This window comes from Gymnoscopelus microlampas (assembly GCF_963454915.1).
Source record: "Gymnoscopelus microlampas genome assembly, chromosome: 5".
Classification (NCBI taxonomy): Eukaryota; Metazoa; Chordata; class Actinopteri; order Myctophiformes; family Myctophidae; genus Gymnoscopelus; species Gymnoscopelus microlampas.
The window spans coordinates 18,737,371-18,754,470 of record NC_139942.1 but is presented as its reverse complement, the minus strand read 5'-3'; the positions used below and the strand labels follow the sequence as shown (position 1 = coordinate 18,754,470).

At 43.1% G+C, this 17,100-nt stretch overlaps 1 protein-coding gene across 1 annotated transcript in view; it reads left to right on the top strand.

Moving 5' to 3' along the window:
- Positions 1-16,873, top strand: part of LOC311044979 (disco-interacting protein 2 homolog C-like) — a gene marked incomplete at its 5' end in the record, with an annotated part of 157,113 nt that extends 140,240 nt beyond the window's left edge. Inside the window, 8 exons of the mRNA XM_084056787.1 lie at positions 389-559; positions 5,003-5,032; positions 10,040-10,101; positions 10,592-10,649; positions 11,877-11,951; positions 13,261-13,435; positions 13,964-14,087; positions 15,184-16,873. Of these exons, the coding sequence (XP_083912913.1) occupies positions 389-559; positions 5,003-5,032; positions 10,040-10,101; positions 10,592-10,649; positions 11,877-11,951; positions 13,261-13,435; positions 13,964-14,087; positions 15,184-15,436 (948 nt within the window). The 3' untranslated portion in view covers positions 15,437-16,873. The remainder of the gene's footprint in view (positions 1-388; positions 560-5,002; positions 5,033-10,039; positions 10,102-10,591; positions 10,650-11,876; positions 11,952-13,260; positions 13,436-13,963; positions 14,088-15,183) is intronic.
- Between the last annotated feature and the right edge of the window lie 227 nt (positions 16,874-17,100).

Below are 17,100 nucleotides of genomic sequence, written 5' to 3'. Positions count from 1 at the left end.
TTGTGAGCATTGTGAGCTGCTATTTTTGGCAAAGAGGTTTGGTATAGCGGGAAAAAAGAACAGACCATGTACAGAGGCAACGGTCAAGTGGTTAAATATTTGAAGATTCTGATTAACATGAATCCAACATATTACAAAAGATCATGTGTAAACAAACAAACATTAATCCACACAACACTGATGATAGCTATCTATGACATATATGAACAGGTTTAATCTGCAACACAATCTTATACAATATAGTGGGGGGTCCCTGCTTCATCTCTCTCTCTCGGTTAAGGGGCCACATGGCCTGAAAAGCGTGTTGAGGACCCCTGGTATGTAGCGGCAGGTCCAGGACTATGCGACATAACATCCTAATCCTCCCTCTTTTTTTTTCTCCATCCAGTCTCGAGGGCTGGACCTGTCACGGGTCAGGACCTGCGTGGTGGTGGCGGAGGAGCGGCCGCGCATCGCCCTTACCCAGTCTTTCTCCAAGCTGTTCAAAGACCTGGGCCTTCACCCGCGGGCCGTCAGCACCTCCTTCGGCTGCCGCGTCAACCTGGCCATCTGCCTGCAGGTTAGTGGCGTCTTATCATTGCGCGTTCTTCTCAGCCACTAGCAACTCAACGGATCAGCAGCAGTGTTGCCAGATTCTGTGAGAGAAACAAGCAGCCAGGTCTAGGAAAACCAGCCCAAACGAAGCGACTATGGGCCGCATGAGCACTTTAACATATACATCAGCTATTTGAAAATAGCAGATCTACAAGCTCACAACGCGTCGCGATGCGACGCGTTGTGAGCTTGTAGATGGGCTATTTTCAAATAAAAAGCAGATCTGGCAACCCTGATCAGCTGCCGCTTTAAGTGCATTCGTTTTCAATTGGTTGACGCTAACGACATGGCGCCTTACTCTCGGTTGATCTGGTTCCCGTATTGTTTAAAGGTAGGGTAAGTGATTTTCTTTGATTAAAATACGTGTTAAATAGCTCTATATTCCGTTCAGTAACGGGAGTCTCCATGTCTCACTCTGTAGCGATGTTTACTATCAGAATATAGTGCTTTAACCTTTTAACAAAAAAGCTTTTGTTTTAACCCCCCAAAAATATCACTCACCCTACCTTTAAGCGTCCTGTCTAACTGCTTTGAGACTCTTGGTGCTACAGTTAGCGTCGGCCCGTTCAATTAGCACAAAGTAGTAGAAGGATATGGCTGTTTGCAGTGTGAATGCAACGGTGTGGTTTGTCCTGGTGTTACTTTGATGCCAACACAGCAGGTTCAGTGAACGTTCAACCTCACGTGCCGAGGTAGACTCCTAATAGTGCGTCTATTCTTAAAGATGGAGTGCCATGATATTTGTCAACCCTAAAACCTGATCATAAGGTATTATTATTATGTAAGGATTTAAAAAAAAAAAAAAAGTGTACAGAAATTGTTAAAAAAAATGTTTTTATGTGGACACGCCTCCAGTTCATTAAGTATGCCTGGTTCTCACCTTAGCACCTCCTCCACCACCTTAGCACCACCCACCTGTCCTAGTCCCTCCTCCTCCTCATGCCCACACCTGTTGTGTTATGATAATGAGGGGGAGGGTATGTTTTTTGAGGGCTCTGTGATGTCACTAAAGGGCTGTTTCTCTATTGGCACGTTTGACCCTCAAGATTTCAGCCTCCAGGAAGAAACTCCAAATAATCAGAGAAGACATAAAACCACCACCGGGGGGCTTAATGAAGTTCTATCAACCTCATAGACACTTGAAAAACAGAAAAAGTGCAAAAACATGGCACCACCTCTTTAACAGTTGTTTTACTCTTCAATTCGGTATGCTATTAGATGACTTGCTCTTTGGAAACTGCGTTTCGGTTTTCTCTTGGGCAATTGTTTATACTTTGTCCTGGTCATTTTGTGGGATTCTTGTTTATCCATCAAACCCACTGAAAAGTGTTTGCTTTAACTTGGTGAAAAATGCCCTACACAAAAAGGCAGTGCTGCTGATAGTTTGCAATTGGGGCAAGGAGAATTGGCTTGCCAAGTTTGATCTTTTCTCATATTTACCAACATTGTTAGTTTGGTCCAAAGGCTGGATGTGCTCTTTTTTTTATTTAAGATAAATTACATTGTCTCTGTCGGGTGGAAATCTCATATGTCCAAAACTGTTATTTTTCAGGATTCAAATTTCAAAAACAGCAAAAGTAGCAGATCTACAAGCTCAAATCACGTCGCTTCACGCTAGTGTTGATATGATGACTAAAACTGAGACTAAATATATTGACAATTTGGTCAACAAATAAAAACTAGACTAAAATGTTAGTGAGGGGCGAGTGGAGAAGAGATCCAGTAGAACTAAAAGACGAGTCATTTTATGTTTGATTGCGCGTTGTGAGCTTGTAGATTGGCTATTTTCAGCATGCAACCAAATGTAAAATCAGCCATAACGACGCCATCAAGGCACCGCCAACATACATTTTTGTCGACTAAATCAACTGTAGATTTAGTCGACTATAATCTTATGATATTTAGTCGACTAAAACTAGACTAACTAGTAAAAAAATTCAGATGACTAAAATGTGACTACAACTAAATGGAATTTGATTCAAAAGACTATGACTAAAACCAAATCAAAGTTTGCTGTCAAAATCAACACTACTTCACGCCACGTTTCGAGCTTATGGATCTGCTGCTTTTGATAGCAAGACCAAGTAGGGCGTTCATTTACGAAAAACGCGAAAAGTTAGAATACGGAGATAAGAGGTTTCTGTCCCGACATCGACGATGTACAATAAGCATAGGGTTGTGTCTGCCAGGTCAGCCGGGGGGGGCTCACGCTGGGTGAACCCCGGGTTGGAACTGGATACTCTCAGAATAAACATTTATTTCTAAAGAGAGAGAAAGTCTTTTTAGACATAAAGACGGTTTGTTTGTGAGGCCGAGGTGGGGCCGAGGTGGGCGGGGGGGGGGGCAGCCTCTCTTCCTTTGACTGCAGGTGGTGAAGGACAGCAGCTGAACACGCTGGTCTGGGTCATTATCCGCTTCTAGAAGTTGCAATTTTCAGCATGGCTTGCTGCCGCCGTGGGAGAGAAGAAAAACCCACAGAAATGCTGCTTTTTTTGGGGGGGGGTTCTTTATTGTTTAACCCATTAAGACCTGGAACGCATCTGTGTGTCATTTTTAGATTTCTTTGGCTATTCAAAAATAGCAGACACACAAGCTCATAGCGCGGCACCGAGTGCCGCGCTATGAGCTTGTAGATCTGCTATTTTTGATCTGTGCAAATCTTTGAGTGTATATGTTTTTAAAGCGAACATTTGTAACTCAAATCTTTGCATCTGGGGATCTCTGGAACAACATATTTTTGAGATATTTTGTTTTTTTTTATATTTTTTATATTTTTTATATTTTTTATATTTTGAATGTAAAGAATTTATAAAACATTTTTAGAATCGGCCTCAGGTCTTAATGGGTTAAACCTTAGGTTTACACGCTCGTCCGAGTGTTGAATGGGTTTCTTGGCCTTTTGAGACGTAGAGAAGCAGTTTAAAAAAGCGTGTTATTCAGCAGTATCTGGGCCTGGGCACGGCAAAATAGCTTGTGAGTATGCTCTGCTTCACACGGTTGCGCACACAGAACAAAGATCAAACTTGAAAGGAAACGTTGCCGATTTTCAATCTAAATCCCGTTCTAATGTGAGGAGATTAATAATACAGTATATAGTTGTGGCAAAAACACCATGTCATCTGTGTTATTTCTCTGTGAAAAGTTGACATTTCATGTCAGCGAGCATAGGGAATGTGCGTCCGATGACTTGAAACAACGCTCACGTCAGAACACTGGGAATTAGGTTGAGAATCCTCATAGATTATGTCAAATGTACAGTAAGACACCAGTTCAGAGTTAGATCACCGTTGGATACTGTTAGCGAATGAATAATGAAGTTGAATGCAACAACCAGCAGTATACAGTGCTGAAATGACTCCAGAGAGATACTGGTCTGCCAGGGTTTGCAAGTTAAACCACAGACGCTTTCTCTCACAATATTATCATTCTGTCAGCCCACTGCCTCCTATCCAAACAACGCTGATTTATAGACATTCTCAAGTCTTCTCTTCTCTTCTCTTCTCTTCTCTTCTCTTCTCTTCTCTTCTCTTCTCTTCTCTTCTCTTCTCTCTGTATATCTTCTTTCTCTCAGCTTTAACATAATAGCATCATGCTCTCATGTCAGGCTGGCCATCTCTTCAATTCAATTTCAGCCCTTTCAAGTTGTTCCTCCAGTTGCATTTAAAGTTGTTCTGACATTCTTTAAACCCTGTTATTGGTGGTTTACAGTACATCTCAAATGCTTCCTTAGCTAAGTAAACAGAATACTTTTGGCATCATTTTCTTCTTGCTATATGTCATGTACTTATCATATTGTAAACTATTGTTTTGGTATTGTAGGTAATGATTTGTCACTGCATGTGTTATACTTGACTTGACACTGAATACACAGTGGAACCCTGATAAGTTAACGTACTAATAAATAATACCATAACCCCAGTTTAACCAGTATCTCACTATAATGCATAATGTTTGATTTGATTAACTCCCTTTTGTTCAGTTCTGGTCTGTGTTTGTTTTGTTTTGTTTTACATTACATTTTGACATTCTCTTCATCCTCCTGTTTGTTTCATAACTCCACCCACATATCTCATTCTTGGTTTTGTCTCCGTCCTCCCTCCCTCTCCTCTCATCCTCCCTTTCCCCTCCTCTCCTCTCCTCTCCTCTCCTCTCCTCTCCTCTCCTCTCCTCTCCTCTCCTCTCCTCTCCTCAAAAACCCTTACTTTCGTCCTCTCCTCCCATTTCTTCTCCTTTCCCCCCACTGTTCATCCCTCTCTCCTCCTTCCTATATGCCACTCTCCCTCTTCCTCCTCCTCCTCCCTGGTCACCTGTTCCTCCTTCCTCTTCTTCCCATGCCCTCCTCTTCCTCCCTCTCTTCTCCTCCCCCTCCCCTCCCCTCCCCTACACTCCCTCCCATGCCGCTGTATAGCCTCACAGGTTGGGGAAGCTTGTGGAACAGGTAGGGGATTCACCCACCAATCAGCTCACCTGGCCTGCTTCCTCTTCCTCTCTTCCCCTCTTCCCCTCTTCCCTCGTTCCGTTCGTCTTCCTCACGGCACCCTGCTGGCTCTTAACCACTTAAACCCCGGCAGTGTCGGTACTGTGGGGAAAGCTTTAGCTGAAAATAGCCCGTTCGACAAGCTTAGAACGCGTCGCAGCGCGACGCGTTCTAAGCTTGTCGAACGGGCTATTTTCAGCGAAAGCTGTCCCCACAATAATAGAAAACAGAAAATGTACTAGCATAGAGCCCTGAGGGACTCCCCTCAACCATATGGGGTTTTAAGCACGCTGGGCAAGACCTAGCCGGTCGAGTGTCTGAACGGAAGTACCGGAATTTGCCGGAAGTACCGCCCCAAGGACAATGCCGTTGACGCTTCACAAATCTGTTTACGTCGTGAACGAAACGAGTGTTGCAATTGGTCTAAAAAGATATGTGGTACAAACGGAAGTCCCGCCCCCTATAGACACTCTCTGCGTTATAGGCCGTGAGTCTCGTGACCAGGCTTTTCTCTTCGCAGGTGAATAAAGGCTGGGAACGAGGCTAGGGTTTAAGTGGTTAACCCCCCTTACTGCTCTTCAAAGTGCGTGGTGTTATTTTCAGCACACCTGCTGCGTGTCTAACTTGGGACGACCTGTATGCAACGTTTTTTCAGCATGTTAGCTGACACTCCCTCCCAGAGCGGCTTGCAGCAAATCTGTACAACAAACTTTTTTAAAGTGCCGTCAAGTACCTTTGAAATATGCTACACAAATACAATTTATCATTATTAGCGTTATTATTTGATCAGCTACATAAAGTTAAAAAGTGACTATCTATAGAACTCCGAAATTATGTTCTTGCTATCAAAGCGGCAAAGAGCAATAGAGTCGAAGCTAATAGTCTGTTACAGTAAATAATGTAGCAGCACATCTATATGCCACAGATTTAATATGCAGAGATTTAATAGAAGAAACACCTGAAATGGCTGTCTTTTATAACAATGCATATTAATGCTAATGTTAATCATATCGTCTCTGTCGGGTGGACACCTCATATGTCCAAAGCTGTTACTTTTCAGGATTCCAATTCAAAAAGAGCAAAAGTAGCAGATCTACAAGCTCAAAGCGCGTCGCTTGCAGATCTGCTACTTTTGATGCTTTTGTGTGACACTGCAGTATGATAAGTAGGGCGTTAATTTACGAAAAAAACACAAAGTTAAAATATTGAGATGAGAGGTTTCTGCCTGACGGCAACGATATGCCTCTTAATAACGTATGCCACATTAAAAAAGCAACATAGTGGGCAATGTTGGCACACAGGGGGCATTGAAACACGCACATCCTGTTTCAAAGAGTCTAGACTTAGTAGACTCTGGAGAGTAGCAGGCTATGGGTCTAATGGAGAATGTTACCAGAAGAGCAGCACAATGGGATACTCTGCATTCTGATGTTTTGATGCACAAATAAATAATTATGTAGGAGGAAAATAGCCTGCACTGCCATCCTCTGGCACATCAACGTATCGCACAGAGAATAGTTTTTTTTATAGGCCTAAAATATTGTCTCTATACAGGGTCCCCACGGTCATGAAATTCCTGGAAATATTTTGAAATTAAAAAAGAAATAATCCAGTACTGGAAAAGGTTTGGAATTGATCAAACTTCATCAAAGGTCCTGGAATTTATCAAGGGTCCTGGAAAAATATTTGTCTATGCATTGTTTTTGGCTATTGATTTTTTTTAATACAAAACCTTTTCATAAACATGTATAACATTACACGAAATATGTAACATAAGTAGTTTTTCGCCGAACAGGCTGTGTAACACCCCATCCGCACTGCCAGCGATGCGACGTGACGTGACGCGACGCGAGCGGGCGATGAAATCTCATTAAAATACATGTTTTTGAATGAGACCGTCCTGACCTACCGCAAGCGACAACGAACCGTGCAACGACGTCGTCCACCCCTCCTATTTTCGCTCGCAGGCTCTATTTGAGCGAGGTTTCGCGGCTGTGCCCCACCCCCAAACACTTTTTATTGTTTTTTATTTATTATTTTGCTACACTGCCTATCTTTGGGCATTGTACATAGGAGTAAGATACACATTATTGCGCTGAATGATTGTTATATAGGCCTGGAAATTGGGCTAAATATTCTGGAAAAGTTTTGGAAAAGTTTTGGAAATTCATTGCTAAAAATGTGTGGGGACCCTGTCTATACATACATTCATGAAACCTCCTGCTGACCGGCTGTCAGCATTGAGGTTAGACTATTTACAAGCAAAACTGTAAAAAGAAAAAAAAGTTAGAAGATAAAGAAAACGTTATTGTCCATTAAATTTAACACTGGCATCCAGTGTACAAACAACAAAAACGACTAATACATAAAATATACAAATGCAATAAAATACAATATAAAATACATTTCCATAACAGTAACAGTGATCATGGGCTGTAGGGATTGGGTGGTAGGGTTATTTAAAAATGTTCTGATTTAACCCATTAAGACCTGGAACTGTGTCAATTTTAGATTTTAGCTAAAAAGCGTTGTTTTACACTTTGGGCTATTCAAAAATAGCAGATCTACAAGCTCATAACGCGGCACCGAGTGCCGCGCTACGAGCTTATAGATCTGCTATTTTTAGAAAATCATGAAAATGTGTGCAAATCTTTGAATATATATATATTTTTAAGCGAACATTTTTAACTCAAATCTTTGCTACTGGGGGGTTCCTGGAACAAAATATTTTGATGGGGGTCCGCGGCCAAATACATATCATTTTGGGGGTCCTTGACATGAAAAAGATTGAGCACCACTGCACTGATATAGAAACATACGTTTTTCAGAATACTGTTGAGATTTAGGAGACATGTAGAATCGGCTTCAGTTCTCAATTGGTTAAATTATCCACTGCAGATGGCACAAACAAATTCTGGTAACGTGAAAATGCTTCCCTGCTATGTGTGGTTACATAGCAACAGTAACGTCTGATTGTGTGGTTATGTTACTACTAGCTAGCGTGGCCCTATGCGCTGCAATGCATCGCAGACCTGGACCAATTATTGAACTTTTATTAACTGGTAAAGTTATCTGCCTATACATTAGGCCTTTTGCGCACTAGTGTGTGTTTTCCCATTATAGCCAAATCAAACGACAATCAAAATCAGTAAGCCACTGCAATTATGCATTGGCTCCATCGGCCGCCAGCAGGCAATAGAGGCAATCGATCCTAGAAAGGCCTTTAACCCTTTAAGACCTGGAACTGTCTCATTTTTAGATTTGAGCTAAAAAGCATTATTTTACACTTTGGGCTATTCAAAAATAGCAGATATACAAGCTCATAGCGCGGCACCGAGTGCCGCGCTATGAGCTTGTAGATCTGCTATTTTTGAAAAATCATGAAAATGTGTGCAAATCTTTGAATATATATATTTTTAAAGCAAACATTTGTAACTCAAATCTTTGCTTCTGGGGGTCCCTGGAACAACATATTTTAATGGGTGTCCACAGTCAAATACATAATTCTGGGGGTCCTTGACATGAAAAAGATATAGCATGAAAAAGATATCACTGATATAGAAATATACTTTTTTCAGAATACTGTTGAGATTTAGGAGACATGTAGAATCGGCTTCAGGTCTCAATGGGTTAAATCCATTTCACATAGTAATTGCTCCCAGGTCTGCAGTAGTGCGTGTGATGCTACCTGCAGTCTTGTGCTCTAGGAGGGGCTCTGAGTCGATTGGTCCCAGCGTGGCGTTGTGTAGGCTATGTGCGGTGGGGTGGTGGGTTGTACAGTGGTGGGAAAAGTACTCACATTTTTTTAAGTAAAAGTATCAATACTGCAATGTAGAAAAACAAGTGAAAGTCGGCAATTAAAAATGTACTTGAGTAAAGTTCAAACGTATTTGTATCAAAACATATGTGCCAAAAGTAAAAGTACTAAAATGTTTGAAAATAGCAGATCTACAAGCGATGCGACACGCTGTGAGTTTGTACAGTAGATGTATGAAATAGGTCTAAAGTGGTTCATGTATGTTTTATAATGTAATCATTTATATCTGTAAGTAGCTAGTAACTAAAGTTTTCAAATCATTGTAGTGGAGTAAAAGTACAATATTTGTCCCTAAGATGTAGTGGAGTAGAAGTAAAAGTACTGGAAATTGGAAATACTCCAGTAAAGTAAAAGTACCTAAAAAAAAGTACATTACTTGAGTACATGTACTTAGTTACTTTACACCACTGGTATTGTACGTATCATTCTCCTCTGCCAGGGCCTTGCTGAATCACCCACTCAGCTGTAGCCGTGTCTCAGAGGGGCCAGGGTCGGGTTACTTCCTTAAATACTGCCCGCGCTAAAGGACCGAGGGGCTTTCTCGTGGGTCGCTTTACGTTGACATAGACTACAGTACCCAATACGTCCAACCTCTTCCTCACCCCATTCTTTCACGTCCTTCTTTCTCCCTGGTTGGGGTTTCACTCTCACCCTTGTCATCCCCTCCAAGCCAGGGACCATTCTGAGTTGTATCATCGTAGCTTTAGGTTTGCATGTGGAATCAGCTGGAATATCTGAGCGGTGCACCTTTTTCCTTTGCTACTGTAGGATGTTGTATGTGTTCTTATTATTGTGCTTATCTGATCAGGGGTAAATGTCTGTTTGGTATTGATCTGTCCGCTGCTGTCTCAATGTTGTGCAACAGCCTGGGGTCTTTCCTTCGATGCGGTCTTGGTCTCGGAACCAAAGCTTTCACTCTGCTGGGAACTGGAAGCTTGTGTCTTTGAAAGCGCTATTAGCACAGGGCATTCACTGCGTACGCTAGTAGCGGTGCACAGCAAAATGTTAAAAACACATTCTAAGGATCCATTTTTACTCTCTCAAAAGTCAAATGATCTTTTAAGATTTTGCTGTGTAGTCGCAGTAGGCAGTAGTAAATGAAATGGGAAGATGTTGTAACATTAACCCCTTGTTATCTGGGCATTCCTCAGGGCACCTCAGGACCTGACCCTACGACTGTGTTTGTGGACATGAGGGCTCTACGACATGACAGGTAGGTTTAAACCCCCCCTCCCCCATCAGTAATTTGTCACCATGGAGGGCTGTTACATATTTTCCAAAAGTCAAGCACATTTGTGAAGCTCTTCTTTAACCTTTACTTTACTTTATTTGTTTATTTAGACGGGACAGTGCACATTAATGAACATTCGATACATGAGTGTGAATTTAATACATAACAACTACATAACTGCTACTATTTACTTTGTAGTATGACGAACAACGGAAATGCAACACGTGTCACGATGCAATGCAACTTCTTCACCGTATGGAGGCAGTTAGCTGAGTGGGAGACAGCATAGGAGAGGCAGACAGTAGGAAAGCTGAGCGTGTGAGACTGTGTAGGAGAGATAGACACGGAGGAAAGCTGAGAGGGATACAGTGTTATTTCTTATTTGAAAAGTTACATACAATAGATGGCATCTGATTGGTGAGTACTAGTAGTAACTGACTGTCCAGTAATATGGCTTCCTTTTCCTGTACAGGGTCCGATTGGTGGAGAGGGGATCACCACACAGCCTACCACTGATGGAGTCTGGGAAGGTCAGTTTTCTTTTCTTTTTTTCTGACTGGTTTCGCAAACATAATTGCAAAAAAGTTAATTGTATCATCTTTTTTTCCGCAACAGCTGGTATCTTCTAAATAAATAAACACACACACGCGCGCGCACGCACACTAGGTTTGCTAACAGTCCCGTATTAGCCGGGACGCCCCGTATTTGAGCCAAAAGGGGCGTGTCCCGTACGGGACTTTGTTTGTCCCGGACTCCGGTGTAAAGGGAAAAATAAAAAATATATTTCTGTTTGCGCACAATACAGTGTGTCTGGCTGTGTGTTTGTGTGCTGTATGCGAAGGGCGCTAGGACCGCTCAGTTGACAGAGCAGGCACAGTGCTCGCACCCGTGCGTGTGTGTGTGTGTGTGAGAGATTTTCTCCGGTGGGCGTGGCTCCCCCAAAATAATTAAATCACATAACCCTAACCCAACCCTAACCCTAACCCTAAAACCGAAATACCCTAAAATAACCCTAAAACCAGCGCGCGTACATGGGTCCCGTTTCCCCAGTTGTGGATGTTGGCAACCCTAACGCACACACACGCGAGCACGCACTCGCACTCGCACACGCACACGCACACACACACACACACACACACACACACACACACACACACAGTACATCATGGTTTATGTTCGCTGTTGAACTGATATTGAGATATACATTGAGATATTACAATAAAAAAAGAGTAATATTTTTCACTTATTGCATAGAGGTCTGATCGTAAGCAGGTTCTAACAGGCATTACACCAGCTGATGTCACTAATTACTATACCTTCAGCCAGAGGGGGAGGGGTGGGGACACTAATTAGTGAGAATCAGCTGGTGTAGTGCTGGCTTTGAAAAGCCAGCTGGTTATACTCAGACATCCGTGGAACATTACTGTAACTGGACACCAAGTGGGCCCCCAAATAATTTGGCAAAACACTAAGATGAAAGATTATAATACAACGTTGATATTTTAAAAACAATATGATAAATAGGAACTGAAGACGTTACACCATTCAAAGTAAAGCTTGACAGAACATAACATGGAGGCCCTTGTGGAGAATGGAGAAGTGGCTCCATCTTGTGTTCTGCTGCACTTTCTGTTTATACTGCAATCGACTGATTGATTGATTGATTCAATTGATCATTGAAATTAAAATACTCTGAAAATTAACAATTATATTGTGTTAATATTCCATCTTATTTGATTCTGCTCTATTGATACTAGATTCTTCCCGGGGTCCGAATCATCATCGCCAACCCAGAGACGAAGGGGCCAATGGGAGAGTCACACCTAGGAGAGGTCTGTCTGTCTGTCTGTCTGTCTGTCTGTCTGTCTGTCTGTCTGAGCACTCACAACGGAAAGTTATACAAAAGACAACAGGAAGTGGGCTGACAGTTGATCCCTCCCCTCAAACACAGACTGGCCAATGATAACTTAGAAACCATTGCATTTGGACATTCTTAACTTTGAACTCATACACCTACGTCGCACTGCCGATCCGACCAATATGTGTCGGGGGCTTTGTCTGAGTACCTGTTATACCCGTCTGTATGTTTCTCTTTTGTGCCCATATATGGAGATCTCTGTATCTGTCTGTCCATGTCCCTTGTATGCCCATATGTGCCCATATATCTCTGATGTCATCAGTATATTCCCATATATGAGTATGGCCCCTTTTATGCCCATATACTGTATGGAGCTGACTGATTTGTTGAGGTTTGACAACACACTCCATATTTGGGCGTAGCTGCATTGGGAAGTCCTTATTGCGACCGTAGGTCGCACTTACTATAGAAACCTGCTCCAGGTGTCCGTCCTGTCCGTCCGTCACTCCGTCACACACGTCCGTCACACTTTTGCCCTGCTCATATCTCCGCACCCGTTGCCCCGATCCATGCCAGATTTTGCACACACACTCCTTACCTACCAAACTACGCCCTCCAAGGACCCCCGGAGCTCCAGGGACCCCCAGCGGCCTCGGGGACCCCCAAGTGTAGAAAATGAGCACATGTGGACAAATTACCAAATGACCACCCCAACGGGGCTGCTCACGGGGCATTCCCGGGGACCACCCACTCCTGGTGCTCCAGAACGGATGCAAAAGTGGTGGCGCCCCCAGTGGAGGACCCCCTGCCACTGCAGCTCACATAAAATGCCATGTGACCTACGGTCGCTTATCTCCCGATTAGGGAGTCTTACTGGTATGGTTATGGCTGAGTCATGGTGACACGAGCGTGACGTCAGAGGTTCGCCTGCCCGCCCGCCAGCCTGCAGTCCTCCCTTAAGCCAATATAGTTTGTCTCTGTCGGGTGGAAACCTCATATGTCCAAAACTGTTACTTTTCAGGATCCAATTTTAAAAATAGCAAAAGTAGCAGATCCACAAGCTTGTAGATCTGCTACTTTAGATGCTTTTGTGTAACACTGTAGTACATATGATCAAGTAGGGCGTTAATTTACGAAAAAACACACAAGGTTACAATATTGAGATTGAGGTTTCTACCCGACTGCAACGATATATATACATGCTGAAGCTGCCTTCATTAGGTGATAAATCATTGAATACTGTTTTGCACTGTGTGTGTGTGTGTGTGTGTGTGTGTGTGTAGATCTGGGTTCAAAGCGGTCACAACGCCAGCGGTTACTTCACGGTGTACGGAGACGAGGCGTTGCAGTCGGACCACTTCAACTCCAGACTGAGCTTCGGAGACACGGCCACCGTCTGGGCCAGGACCGGATACCTGGGCTTCCTCCGCAGGACCGAGCTCACCGACGCCAGCGGGGGTGAGCAGGGGACGGGGACTGGAGGGGTGATACCATGTCTTTGCAGGGATAGAACCCGTGACATTTTGGTAACAGGACAGCCTCTCATATTATACTGCAGTGTGTTTGAGAAGCTAATGGGAAAAAAGGGGGGGGAGCAATGATTTGGTGTAGATGCAAGGATCGTCTCTGTCGGGTGGAAACCTCATGTGTCCAAAACTGTTACTTTTCATGATTCAAATTCAAAAGTATCAAAAGTAGCAGATCCACAAGCGCGAAACGTATCGCTGCACGCCACGTTTCGAGCTTGTGGATCTGCTACTTTTGATACTTTTGTGTGACGCCGTAGGATGATCAAGTAGGGCACTAATTTACGAAAAAACACAAAAAGTTAAAATATGGAGATACAAGGTTTCTTCCCGACAGCAACAGTATGATATTTGTTGCAGGGGTTACATTACTTTGAGAAGGCTTTTCCTGAAAGGAATAGCGCAAAATGTGTTAACCGTGTGTGTGTGTGTGTGTGCGTGCGTGCGTGCGTGCGCGCAGAGCGCCATGATGCGCTGTACGTGGTGGGAGCCCTAGATGAGGCCATGGAACTCAGAGGAATGAGGTATCATCCTATCGACATCGAGACCTCTGTCATCCGAACACACAAGAGCATCACAGAGTGGTGAGCAGTACACAAACATTATACTTCAGCTTTATGGATCCGCCGTTTTTCGGTGCGTGACGCGGCTCGCAAACCAAGAAGGAATCAGACATACAGTAACTAGAGGCTACGTATGTAACCCCGGTTCTTTTAGTTCAGGAGTGAGGCGCACCAGGCTGCTACACATTCTCCAAGAGTTCTGTAAAAGGACAGTAAAACTGATCACTGTGTGGTTGACCTTTATCACTCCCTTTTATTTAAATGAAAGATTTGCACTGTACAGTTGTTAAATGCCGTCAACACGATGTCTGTATAAGTAGCAAGCCTGTAATACAGGACCTTAAGTCAGCTGTGTAACTTTTAGCCAAAGTTTTATATGTATATACATATTTTAGCCCTCATTTCCGTCTATCAGCCACTATATTATTGTGCCGGTGTGTTTCCCTGCAGAAAGACACGCCCCGCTGGCTGTATTTTATTTTCATTCCACTGTTTATGTTGATCAGGATATGTTGATCTTGTATTGAATTGTACTTTCATGTGCTTTTTTTTGCAAACTTCTATTAAAGTATTCAATCAATCAATCAATCAATCAGGGCAGAGGGACGTCGCCTCTATCTAACCCTAAAACCGAAATAAAGTAACCAAAACCCGGAAAAAAAGTAACAAAATACGCCCAACCGCTCCGCGTGCGCGTCCTTGAGGGAGTTCCAGGGGGTTCCCAGCTAAATGGATAGTTAGGAATGGACCCTTATGGGTCTGTAACTCTGAGTGTACATATGGAACCAAATGGACCCTAGCGGGTCCATTTGGTTCCATTTGTACACTCTCAGAGTTAAATTAACATAGATTTTACAATATAAATTGGGGTCCCAGAGATATAAATGCCATTAAATGGGGGTCCGTAGCCTAATGCATGTCAAACTGGGGGTCCTTGATATTAAAATGGTTGAGAATCACTGCTATAGAGCCGTACAAATCTTCTCCTATGGGGGTCCCTGGCATATCTTTTCAAATGGGGGTCCGCGGCGCGGGCTAATAAGTGTCAATTTGGGGGTCCTTGACATGAAAAAGCTTTGAGAACCACTGCATCACATGATCCGATTCCGTCCCGCAGTGCCGTGTTCACGTGGACCAACCTGCTGGTGGTGGTGGTGGAGCTGGACGGCTCGGAGCAGGAGGCGCTGGACCTGGTGCCCCTCGTCACCAACGTGGTGCTGGAGGAGCACTACCTGATCGTGGGCGTGGTGGTGGTGGTGGACATCGGCGTCATCCCCATCAACTCCCGCGGCGAGAAGCAGCGGATGCACCTGCGCGACGGCTTCCTCGCCGACCAACTGGACCCCATCTACGTGGCCTATAACATGTAGCCTAATAGCTTAGCGTTCGGCAAAGAAGTGGATGTTTCATGGTTCGGGTTTGGACGCTAAGCGCGACGACGACAATGCAACAGACAAAGGGGGGGGGGGGGGGGGGGGGGGGGGGTCGAGAAAGGACTGCCGGAGCTTGAGGCAGATTTTTGTCAGAACGTCGGGAGGTGGAAAACAAACGCGGCCAAAGTGGGGGACGGTTTTCTGGCAAGCGGAGAGCGTTTGGACAGGAGGCGAATGAGGACAATCCTAACCTAGTGCAGATCCTTGCTTATTGCTTATTTTGAAACCAAGTGTGGCTCTCACTTATATATTTTTATGTTAAATAAGTAAGTGTTCTCGTTTTCTGTTTTTAAAAACGTGCCCTCTAAGATGTAGGCTATGGGTATTTAAAAAAAAGGAATATTTACACACACACACACACACACACACACACACACACACACAAACTGTGGCAAAAAATATATTTTATGTTTACCGTTTTTATGATATCAGCCATTATCAAAGTACAGCTATGTTTTGATACAGTGGGGACGTATTGCAACTGTCCTTCGACGTTACATTGAGGTACTACATGTTTTGTGATGCGTTCATTTTTTGCAGTTTTTTTTAAACAAGTGTTATTTTTTTTTATTCAGCGCTAATGTTTGTTTTCTGTATCAACCGTCCTGTCTCCAGGAAAAACATGTGTGCTAACTTCAAAACCACACCACAGCGGTAGCCTTAGACAGTTCTGTTCCATAGAATTACTGCTTTGAAGGAAAAAACTAACAAAAAACAAAACACTACATAATTTCATATCATGTAAGTATGTACAAAAAGAAAAAAACACCGTAATTAATTTATTTTGTTTCTCTTTTAAGAAGTTATATGAGGACACGTTCAAGAATGTTTTGCTCTTGAATATTTGCTAATATAAAAATTTTCAAAACAAAAAAGCATTGTATTATCTTGACTGAAATAGCACCACGTCAAGCATATGGATAAAATATGAATATATGAACATAGATCTATATTAAAAGAAGCCTAGGACCGAGGTGTCCGATGATGAAACGCCGTATTGAAAATGCAGTAACTATTTCTCAGCTGCATGGAGTCTGAGAGCTGGTGGAGTTGTTCAAATAACAAGTTGGTGAATTGAAGAGTTTCGCTCGAAAATGTTAAAGAACTCACTTTTGAGGAAAGGTTTTTGTCGTTGCTCAGTATGTGAAAATGGCAAAGCCTACATGCTCTTGAATGTTGGGCTGGGCGATATGCACACAATCAAATATAATATTTAAAATATTTTTTGACCAAATTCGTCAATATCGCAAATATCTTTGACCAAATGCGTCACTATCGCCATTGTGACAGTGTTGCCAGATTCTGTGAGAGAAACAAGCAACCAGGTCTAGGAAAACCAGCCCAAAAGAAGCGACTATGGGCCACATGTGCACTTCTAACATATACATCAGCTATTTGAAAATAGCAGATCTACAAGCTCACAACGCGTCGCGATGCGACGCGTTGTGAGCTTGTAGATCGGCTATTTTCAAGTAAAATCTTGCGGGGAAATTATAATAAGCAGATCTGGCAACCCTGCATTGTGATGATAATATCGTATTGCGACTATAGCGACGTAAGTGATTACAACCAGGAAAAGACAACCGTTATGCCATAACGGT